This window comes from Tachypleus tridentatus, chromosome 1 (assembly GCF_004210375.1).
Source record: "Tachypleus tridentatus isolate NWPU-2018 chromosome 1, ASM421037v1, whole genome shotgun sequence".
NCBI lineage: Eukaryota > Metazoa > Arthropoda > Merostomata > Xiphosura > Limulidae > Tachypleus > Tachypleus tridentatus.
The window spans coordinates 64,058,675-64,070,752 of record NC_134825.1 but is presented as its reverse complement, the minus strand read 5'-3'; the positions used below and the strand labels follow the sequence as shown (position 1 = coordinate 64,070,752).

The 12,078-nt window shown below is 37.2% G+C and overlaps 1 protein-coding gene across 3 annotated transcripts in view; it reads right to left on the bottom strand.

Moving 5' to 3' along the window:
- The window catches only part of LOC143250533 (protein held out wings-like), a 48,304-nt gene that overhangs the window by 26,035 nt on the left and 10,191 nt on the right, over positions 1 to 12,078 (bottom strand). For all 3 annotated transcript variants that reach the window (XM_076501238.1, XM_076501222.1, XM_076501230.1), the window contains exons 4-5: positions 2,203 to 2,346; positions 1,681 to 1,771 (exon numbers count right to left, since the gene is read on the bottom strand). In XM_076501238.1, coding sequence (XP_076357353.1) covers positions 1,681 to 1,771; positions 2,203 to 2,346 — 235 coding nt within the window. The remainder of the gene's footprint in view (positions 1 to 1,680; positions 1,772 to 2,202; positions 2,347 to 12,078) is intronic.

Genomic DNA, 12,078 nt, shown 5'->3' with positions numbered 1-12,078 from the left:
AAATGCAAGCCATATTAGTACTCTATTCCTCCTAGCTTCACTGTTACCACACTATCATTGTTCATTGTTTCAGGTATTTTATTACTTGGCACAAAAATAAACGAGTCTGGTTACTGGTAGTTAAAATCCAACTGTTTGTGTACAACATTATCACTTCTACAACTATCAATCCCTCATGTTTTATGTGCTCATTTTTGTCTCTAATAGCTTTTTTTTCTACAAGTTTTTATTTTTTTTCACAGCAATATATACTTTGAGACCACACTAACCAACTTCTTACGCAGTTTTAGTTATCACTATATGCTTCTCATCCAGGTCCCTAAGAAGTTTGTTTTTACTTACTGGAAAACCTTATAATGGTGGGAAGTGAACCCACTGGTAGACATTTGACATCAGCGTCAATAAGTTTGGATTTCCCATCAATACCAGGTCCTTTAGAATCAGCACACAGTTTCTGTTCCCCACTGAATGTCTTTCAGAAGCAACATGAAGTTGGGTTGCAACCACTGAATATTCTTCCTCTGATAAAATTTCCACAAACTGAAGCAGTTCTTTACTGTATTTCAATTCTGGGTGCTACAACTTTCATAATGTGTGTATCTGTAGCTACTACTGCTACAATATAACTTCATATGGCTTTTACACTGGGTATATGATGCTCTATGGTGGTAACTGACTACCTAAGTAATAGCCATTGAGATCTGTACATATGATAAGGTTCATTTATAATCCACAACAACAGAATAAATAAATTGTGCATATACAATTCTTATTATGCTCTGATGATCATTTTTGACAAAATATATCATCAGTTTTTCTAATGAAGAAAGTCTAACAAAAGACCTATTGTCATTTTAAGGATTTTAACCTGTTCAACTTATACATTTCACTGTCACATCATACACAAGTGCCACAAAATAATAATTTTGTTGTAGTCAAAGTTGATTGAATTGTCTATACTATGTGGAAGAAACAAGTTCAAAAGTTTAGAATTCTACATATTTTACAATACACAAAGAAATACAAATACAGAACATGTATATGAAGTTACTTCTCATTTAATTTTGAAAATTATGACCAAAACTTAAAACATCAATTAATTTGAATAATTAATGTATTTTATTCTGAAACAGAAGATTTTAATACATTTGACTTTAAATACACAAGTTACTAATAAAAAATGACAACAGAATATATGGGTTTAATTAATTCTGTGATCTGTGTCATCAGCACAATGTGGCATCAACAGTTCTTAATCCCCCTAATTAAATCAAACAAATTAAATGGTTCAAGGATGATGAGTAACTGATTAGAAAAACTCCAAACTGTTACACCATTAAAAAGATTTTACCACACATTTACAGCTATTAATAATACTTGTCCCAAATCACAAAAAACACTTTCCTACATCAAATCGCTAGTCATCTCATTAACACATAATTTTCACTTGAAAAGGGAAACAAGTGAAACCAGTATACATTGTAACAACAGTTCACATGTTTAAAGTAATGTTTTACTGTAATATCTCACCAAGACACTTATTTTTAATTTTAAACTTAGATGTGCGATACCTAAAACTGATATAACCACTGCAGTAAAAGTTCAGTTTATTTAAGTGAATAAAGAGAAATAAAACTAGTGTAATTACTGTGGTTAAATAATAAAATGAATGAACCTTACTAGTAACTTTAGTCCCACTCTCTCTGTAAGTTCCTCTGATGATGGCTAACTCCATAAGTTGCCTTTTCTTTAATTCATCCTCTCCTTCAGTCTGAATGTTCGATTGAAACATTAACAATCAGGAAAATTATAAAGCAATTACAATCTTCAAATTATTTTTATATTATTATCTCCTCTTATAATTAAACTGAACTTAAACTAATTGCATATTTTATACACATGTACACATCAAGTCATGCAAATCCAATAACAAACATCATTAAAGTACAATTAACCACTTAGCATCTGTGAAATAACATTTATATACTGAATTATTCTTGAAAAACAATTCTAAATACTAATCAAGGCAGGACTGGAAAATCTCTATTAATAATCAATAAGTGTTTCTTTAATGTCAACAATAAATAAAAAATTCCACACTTTATCATTATTATTATTATAAAAGGTTTAGTACTCTTTGGTTTTGGCATAATTACATTCTTAAACAAAAACACAAAAATGCAGAGAAAGATCAAAACTAACCACTGGAATTAGAAGTTTCTTTACTTCATTCTTGGCATGTTCAAGTTTCAGAGTGGCTCGATTTCGGGTATCCTCCACTTGGATTAGAACATGTAGATCTTCACTGAGGTGTTCACAGTTGGGTTTTCCTTTAGACTGTTCTTCCTATTCAACATGTGGACAGAAACTAGATACATCACACAATTATCACATAACATATATGTATCAGAAAGCAAAATTAACAAGTTGTTTTTTTTTTTTATAACCTATTACAGTGGATTTCAGGACAACTTACTTCAGTTTAAGGGATGCTCGATGTAAATCGTTGACTTTTTCATTAATAACAACAACACAATTTAATATGAAACTATTTCATGTGCTTTGAATAACATGTTTAAATGATTCACCTCTTGATCAAATTAACCAGAAAAGTATATAATAATTGAAGTTTATAATGTTTTGGTTAGGGCAAATCTAAAATAATAAAAGCAACATCTACTGTCATAAAGTAAGGCCAATCATCCCTTTGAGATTTATACAGTCATGTGAAAAAGTTAGGACACCATATGAAAGCCTGTGTAACATTTTTGGATATATAGATATTTAATCTCAATTTCAACAATACTGAGAGATTATAGAAATATAACTAAACAATTAAAACTGAAGAAACAACTTTTCAAGATCTTCTGTAAATGTAATTCTACAAAAATGCATATTCTAACTGAGGAAAAAATTAGGACACCCTACACCCTAATAGCTAGTGTTACCCCCTTTGGCTGAAATAACTGCAGTGAGATGCTTCTTGTAGCCATCTACCAGTCTCTTGCATCGGTCTGTAGAAACTTTGCCCCACTCCTCAATGAAGAATTCTTTCAGCTGTGAGACGTTTGAGACGTTTCTTGCATGTATAGCCTGTTTCAAGTCACCCCACAGCATCTCAATGGGATTAAGATCTGGGCTTTAACTTGGCCATTACAGGACTTCCATTTCTTAGTTTTCAGCCAGTCCTTGGTGGATTTACTGGTATGTTTTGGGTTATTGTTGTTTTCCAGGGTCCAGTTACACTTCAGCTTTAATTTTCTTACAGATGGACTCACATGTTCCTCAAGCACCCTCTAATACACAGTAGAATTCATGGTGGGTTCTGTGATTGTGAGCTGTCCCGGGTCCTGCTTCAGAAAAGCAGCCCCAAACCGTGACACTTACAACTCCATGCTTCAAAGTTGGTATGGGGTTCTTTTCCTGGAATGCTGTATTTGGTTTATGCCAAACATGTCCTCTGTTCTGGTGCCCAAATAATTCAATTTTGGACTCATCTGTCCAAAGAACATTATTTCAGAAGTCCTGGTCTTTGTCTACATTCTCTCTGGCAAAATTCAGTCTGGCCTTGATGTTTCTCTTAGAGAGCAAAGGTTTCCTCCTTGAATACCTCCCATGCAAGTTAAACTTGTGCAGTCTCTTTCTTATTGTAGAGGCATGCACCTTCATATCAACAGTAGCCAGAGCCTGCTTTAGGTCCCATGATGACATGTTAGGGTGTTTGGAGACCTCTTTTAGCATCTTGCAGTCTGCTCTTTGGGTAAACTTGCTTGGACGACCAGACCTGGGCATGTTGGCAATTGTTTTTAAAGCCCTCCACTTGTTGACTATTTTCCAGAAAGTGGAATGGCTGATTTCAAAATCTTTTTGGATCTTTTTAAATCCCTTACCAGACTCATAAGTTGCTACAATTTTCTTTCTGAAAGCCTCAGACAGCTCTTTTGCTCTCACCATGGTGCTCACTCTCACTTCAACAGTCAAGAGCACACCAAACTAAATGTCTAAGGTTTAAATAGGGCAAGCCTCATTCAAAATGCTGAGTAACAATCTTCTAATACGTGCACCTGGTGTGATACACCTGTGTGTGAGTTGAGCCATTTTAAGTGTGAATAAATGTGGGGGTGTCCTAACTTTTCATCAGTTAGAATATGCATTTTTGTAGAATTACATTTACAGAAGATCTTGAAAAGTCTTTTCTTCAGTTTTAATTGTTTAGTTATATTCCTATAAGCTCTCACTATTGTTAAAATTGAAATTAAATATCTATATATCCAAAAATGTTAGAAAAATACACAGGCTTTCATAGGGTGTCCTAACTTTTCGCATAACTGTAAATGGTATTCTCATGCATAATATTTTTATTTATACTTTGTGTCCTTAGTTTATGACCTACGTGATGAATAATATGCCATATATTTTCTACAATAAATGTAATTGTCTTTATAAATGATTGTTAACAAATTTACTAATTTATTAACATGTGTTTCTTTAAATAAAAATCAACACCTTTGTTAACTTGTATGTAAATCAGTCTGATGATAGTTTATGTGATGTGAAATGTAAAAGGTCAATTGGTTTATATTCCTAGACCTTTGATATCTACGACATCATGAAGCATAGTCACCACAAAATCATGAAAGCAAAGATAGCCTGCAATCAATACTACAATCTTAAAATTAGTGTTGATAAAGTCCTGTGATATTTTCAACTTCTCCTCTGAATGAGCATTATTCAAGGTATCTTTGGTGGAATAAAGTCACTTAACCGAGATGCTATTCAAGGAATATGTACTTGGTTGAAGTCAGGACCAATTACACCATCATATAACACAAAGTGAGTGTAGATAGGATGTAATCCACATCATCTGTATGGTACTAATATTAATTGTTAGTTGGTTAATTTAGTGTTTTATGGCACAAAGCAACTAGGCTATCTGTGCCAAACATCCAGTAAAAAATTAAAATTGAAGTAAATTTAGTAAAATTCATAAAAGGAAATTAAGGTAAAACAAACCTAGGTTTTAAAATAAATCATAAATAGCATAAAACCAATGTTCACATCTAGTCTACAATGTTAAGAAAAAAAATACGGTAATACAAGTTGTAAAGAACTTTCTGTAGCATAATTGTAATTATCATAACTCACCAAGTAGACTAACAGGTAAGTACAAAAACCACTGTCAGTCACCTGAAGTTGGGCTTTCCAGTTCTGATTCTGAGTTATTTGACATTATGGCCATTTTCAAAAAGTAATAAAAGTTTTAAAAGACTTGTAGCAAATTTTTAATAATACCTTGCCAGGATGACTAATGGGTAGTTCAAACAGCGGTGTTAGTCACCTGAAGTTTGCCTTTCCAGTCGTGGTTTCGAGTTATTTGATGTTACAGCCATTTTCTAATTTCAAATCAAACTAGATGGACTGTAATTCTTAAAAGGGAATCACATTAAAAAAGGTGTAATGTATAAATTAAAAACCTTAAATGGCATTAAAAAGATTAATGACCTTTAAAAAAGCTAAAAACATTTCCAAGATGGACAGTATCACCATCACCAATAACACTGTCTAACATTATGGACAAACCTTGGGGCAGAACGTTTGAAATGTGGTGCCATCATTGAGACTTGCAACGACAGCAGAAATGTAAAATGTGGCTTATTGTGATCCGAGTGTTACACAAACTACACATTGGTGTGTCAGTTCCAGATAAAAGAAAATGGTGAGTTACAAAACTGTGACCAATGCACAGTCTAGTTAGAACAACTTCCTCTTTCTGATGCTTATGAAAGCAAGATGGCCAAAGTCCAATACAGGGTTTTATATGGAAAAGCTTGTTTTCATGTTTCTCACTCCAAGACGAATGCCAGCTGGCACAGAGCCAAGCCTTAAATACATGACCACAGTCCATGCATTTAATAGGCACAGTGGTGATAGTTCCAGAGCAGATAGATTTAGATGCTGTGTTGGCAAGCTCATTCCTGTGAATACCAACATGGCCAGGTATCCATAAAAACTGAATAGAAATAAAAGCTAATGAAAAATTGGCTAGTCAGTTTTGAATATCGGCTAGAACAGGGTGTGAACTAACGTGAAGCAATTCCAGGACCAGTAGAGAACTAAGCAATTAAATATAACTAGTGCAGTTTGAGTACTGCTTACCTTCTATGTGATCCAGGGCAAGAGAAATGGCATACAGTTCAACAGTGAACACAGTAGCTGTAGAAGGGACTCTGCATGCAACCACCAAACCACAACAAACCATGGCAGAGCCCACACAGTCACCTGATTTTGAATAATCTGTATAAATAGGAATGGAGGGATGGTTTGAAAAATATTCAGCAAATAACAGACAGTATTTCCAATTGGGAGTGTCTGCTTTTCTCAGATGACTTACAGATAGGTCACATTTGGGGACTGTAAGAAGCCACGGTGGGATGGGATGACCAGTGGATACAGCAATGTTATCCAAGAACAGACCCAATTCATCCAACTGTGCCTGAATATTCTGAAAAAGTATAGCCCACCAAGGAAGAAAAACACAACCACAGGTGGGATGCTTTGGTAAGGAACAAAGTTTCGAAGCATAAAGTGAAGAGTTGCAAAGAAGGTTCATGAGACAATCTATAAGCTCTGAACTGGGGAACTGCAGAAAGCCCAAGTGCAGAGCTGAAGTCCTTGATGATGAATGGGGTCCAACATCTTTAAGGCTGAGGTTCTGGCAGAGCCACAGACCAGATATCCATAGTAGAGTTTCAATCAAAGAGCACGATATATCTTTAGCATAGAACATCGATCTGCTCCCCAAGTAGTGAAAGATAGGACATGGAGGATTTTCAGTGCTCTTGTACATTTGACTCATAGCTGCTTGATGTGTGGTATAAAAATCAGCTTACGGTCAAAGATAAGCCCCAAGAACTTTGTCTCAGGAACCACAGACAGCACAACTTCACTGATACAGAGTTCAGGATCAGGGTGAATATCCCCCATTGGCAGCAAAAGTGTATGCAAACGGTTTTAGAGAGAGAGAGATTTTGGGCAGTCTGTAGCTGCCGCTCAATATACCTCATATTCAACGACTGACATGAGATATGAAAGTCGTCGACATAGAGCGTGTTAGTAACAGGGAGAGGGAGAGTTGTTCAGTTATGACATTAATTTTTATGCTGAAGAATATTTATGTAAAAACAGCTGGTATGGGCTGAGAAAATTTTATGTAGAGGAGTGAACAACATTTTGACTTCCTTCAATTTTCTCAACCCATACCAGTCGTTTTATCATATATATTTTTCTCTACAATTGGGTTTTCTTGTCATCATGGATTATTTATACTGAAAAGTGTGACACTCAGAACACAGCCCTGAGGGACTCCAAATGATTATAGAAAAGAATGGGAAAGTGTCAAACCCACATGAACTTGGAATCTCCTATCCATTAAAATTTTTCAATAAAAATGGGCAAATGTCCACATAATCCACATATATGGAGGTCTCGCAAAATGCCATACCTCCATGTTATATCATAAGCCTTCTCAATGTCAAAGAATATTGATACAAGATGTCGTTTGAAAAAGGCTTCTCTGACTGATGTTTCAAGTTGAATCAGGTGGTCCACAGTGAAGTGCTGTCGTCGGAACACACACTGGGTGAGATAGAGAAGGTTGTTTGATTCGAGGAACCAAATGAGACAAGCATTAACCATCCTCTCTAAGGTCTTACACAGACAGCTTGTCAAAGCAAGTGGATGGTAGTTTGAAGGAATCTTGGGATCCTTCCCAGGCTTAGAGAAAGGTAGGACAATAACCTGGCACCAGGCATCATGAAAAACATTCTCCTGCCAGATCCAGTTTAAAATAATCAGAAGAATAGCATGAGAAGCAGGAGATAGATGGTGCAGCATTTCATAGTGTACAAATCAACAGGTCCAACCAATGTACTGCCAGACTGATGAGAGGCTAGTTTGAGTTCCACCAGTGTATAGGGAAGATTATAGTCATAGAAACAATCAGCTCAAAAGGAAAGAGGTGATTGCTCTTCCTGAGTCTTGATGGCTGAGAAGGAGGAGGAAGAAGCAAAAGTGCTGGATAATCAGAAAAAGCTTTAACCTAGAGTATCGGTGATGCTCTAGGTATCAGCTACTTCCCGGCCATCAGAGAGCAAGAATGAGAGGGGGACAGAATTATATTGCTCACTGACCTTTCAAATATTGTCCCAAATGACTTTGGAATTGGTTGTAAAAGATAAACCAGTTGCAAACTTAATCCAAGATTCCTTCTTGCTTTGACATCTTACCCACCGAGCACGTGCACGGGCCTGCCAGAAAGCGATGTGGTTCGAGAGTGTGGGATATCTACAGAAAGTATCCCAGGCCCGTTTTTGAGCCTTCTGTACCATGTGGCAGGCAGGATTCCACCATGGACAAGGATATAGTGGAAAACATAGGGTTTTAGGAATACATTGAGCAGCTGCCTGTATAATACAGTCAGTTACTGCTGCCACACAGTCGTCTACTGATGGCTTACAAATGATGGCAGGATCAAGATCTGTGAAAGCAGTGAAAAATGGCCAGTTTGCTTGATTTAACTTTCACTGGGGCATACAGGTCAGGTGGCATAGACAATGGCCAGTCTCTCTCAAAATTACAGGAAAATTATTACTGCCTTATGGATTGTTGTCAACCCTCCATGACAGGTGAGAGAATAGTGAAGGGAAGCAAATTGAGAGATCAATAGCAGTAAAGGACTGACTAGATGCATGAAAATAAATATAAGAACCACTATTGAAAAGAGAAAGGTTGTGATCAGAGATCATACTCTCCACGGAGCGACCCCTCCTATCAATATCAGCACTTTCCCAGAGGGGATAATGTCCATTAAAGTCCCCCAGGATTAAAAAGGGAGATGGCTACTGTTCAATGAGAGCATCAAGGTCTGATTGACCATAAATCTCTCCAAGTGACAGGTAGAGAGAACAAACAGTGATGGTACGACCCAAGGAAACACGGATGCCTACGGCCTCCAAGGGTGTGTCGAGTGGCAAACACAGGGTGGACACATGCTGATCAACCAACAATGCCACCCCTCCATGCACTCATACAAAACACAGCCTGTCATTTCTGTACAAAGAAAACTGTTAAAAGGTGACTGTATCATCAGGTTTCAGAAATGTTTCCTGTATGGAAAGGCATACAGGATATTAGGAAGCAATCAGTGCTTTGATGTCATCTAGATTACAACGTAAACCTCAACAGTTCCATTGCATCAAGGTGGCAATTTTTATTTATGTGTATGCTAACTGAGTGGAGAGCCCTTCTGTATATGATCATGTCTTCTCTCTATTTTCTTTATTTGAGGAAAGTCTGTAAACCTCCATGGATCCTGCCCTGGGTCGACTGGGCAGATCTTTGCTGTTGGAAGAGAATTCCAGTGACTGAGAATGTGAACAAATGATCGTTTTGCATCTTGGAATGGGAGAAGATGTACCCAATGAAATGGCTATACCTGGAACCAAAGGAAGTGGAACTTGGGGTTTGCTGGAATGTATGTTAAGGACAGAGATGGGTGTTGTAGTTGATTCATCAACTTTTTCAACCATGGAAGACAAAAGACTTTTCATTTGGTTTGAGAACAATTCTTTCAGAGGCACAGAGAGATCATCTGCACTCCCACTGTAGTAGTGGAGTGAAGTGCAACAGCATACATCCAAGATGAAGTGGTGGAAAGAAACTTTCAAGCCTTAGGGTAAGTAATGTTTTGAATCGTTTTCAAATGCTGCACCTCTTTTTCTTCCAACCATTTAAGGCAAGAACAAAAGTAGGACAAGTGAGAGCCATTGCAATTCACACAATGAGGGCCCATATCACACTCATAGGCATCGTGGTCCTTGTCACCATAAGAAACACACATCAAGGAACCACGACATGATGTCTCTGAGTGACCGAACCGCTGATACTGGAAACATCTGAGAGGGTTTGGAATATATGGCCATACCTTGCAATTAAGATAACCTGCCTTGATGATAGTAGTTTCATGTGGTGACATAAATGTCAGAATGAAAACACTGGTCAACACCATAATTCCATCTTTGGGAGTGGAGATACGAGTCACTGCAGAAACTCCTTGGGTGGAGAAATCAGCAAGAATCTCTGACTTGGGGATGTTCTTCAAATCCCTCTCAACAATAACTCCTTGTGATGAATTCAAAGTAACATGAAGCATAACCTCAATAGGAATACCGCCAATAGCCTTTGAATACAAGGAGTTCACTATGTTAAGATGTGGATGTTTCCACCAATATATCACCAGAGCAAAGCTTTTTTACTGACTTTGGAGAAACAGCAAGTCCCTGTAGTCCCTTCTGAATGAAAAAGGGAGACATCTGCCCGAAAGATTTGTCTGAAAGAGAATGTAGTATAAGAAAATGAGGTACAGGTGTTACAGATGTTGAAGATTGCTGCTCAGAATCTTCAAGATGTGGTCATTTACCTACTGACTGTTTTTTCACAATTTCATTTAAGTTTTTATTTGGAGAATCCATAATAAAATAAAAGAATATTTTGGTGCCCACTAACCCCACCCACCATGGAGCCCTACAAGGAGATGCACTGCAATGCCAAACAAGGAAACTGCAGCAACACCAGGGTTTCGTGAGCACTATACCCAAACACCAGCATCAGATACAATTTCCACAACACCTGTTTAGAATATACAACACTGGTACTTGGCTAACCCTAGCTCAAGTGGACTAGCTGATTTACCCAAGAGGGACCACCCCAAGACTGCCTGTCTACAGGAAATCAAGGCCAAAGTAGTGTGTTGGGGTTGAACCCCTCAACCACCAGGATTCTCTCCTTCCCTTCACACGTCACCACACACGGCAAACACATGGGTGGATGTTTAGATCCCAGAGAAGGTAAACTAAAAGAATAGAACCTTCTCTGAAAGGTCTCCTCACCATGTACAGAAATCCACGCCAAGAGGCACACTAATTGGAGAAAGATGGATGGCACTGAAGAGTCAACCATGTTCCAATGTTTAAAATAATTACAAGCAGATTACAAAGTTGCCTTACATCAAATAAAAAGTGATAAAGCTAGACCAGAATAAAAAATTTTATATAGTAAACAAATTTCAACAAAGTGGGCTCAAACTTCTTGTGAGGCTCATACAAGGAAAATTTAGATACAGGATGTTAGAATGGGTTAACTGAACAAGAATAGCTAAAAGAATATACAGAGGTAGACCCTTTTGAAGATACTGTAGAAAAGGAATCAAAGATTAAGCAAACTAACAGGGGCTACCAACAGTTCCAAAATAGCCAGATTTCTGAGAACAGAGGAATTGGGTGAAAGGTACAAATGTGCAATCTCATCCAATCTGTACTGAATGGATCTATCACCAAAGTCTGAGGATGAGATACTGGAGACCATAAATGCCTGTAGATGAGTGCACTGATCATTGGAGACCTAAAAGTGTAAATCCATCAAAAAACCTTGCAATGAAGAATCCATTAGGTTGGGAGAAATTGACTGGGCTGAGACAGGTGATGTACCATGAAATTCATCACCCCAGGAAAGCTGTGAGGGAGGAGGCTGATGTGAAGAGAGTAAGATTCATAAAGAAATAGCCAAAGTTCAAAAACAAAAAACCTAAGAATGAACATTCCCATGATGAGAAATTTAAGAGACCACTGTGAAATTAAAAGAATCATGACAACATTCCCCTGCAATAAGAACTAGACCTTGAACCATAGCTTATTGAACAGTAAGAAGTTCTAAATTATTAATGTGGAAGAAAGATTCATCTTCCATATATATCCTGGAATTCCTGACCATCAATATACACACCCTGTTTCTGAAGTGAAGTGTTTGTGAAAAGATGAAACTCACTGCAGGGAAGCAGCATAGGTACATCAATGATAGTGCTGAAATGATTAAAGCATTATTCAAGAACTAAATGTAGATCCTTAAAGGAGACTGAATGATCCAGTAGATTGGAATACCTGATCCACTGGTCATGCAGTGACCAATAAAATGACTGCATGTGTGCTTGTCTCGATGGAATCAAAGATTTGAGGGATGCCCACA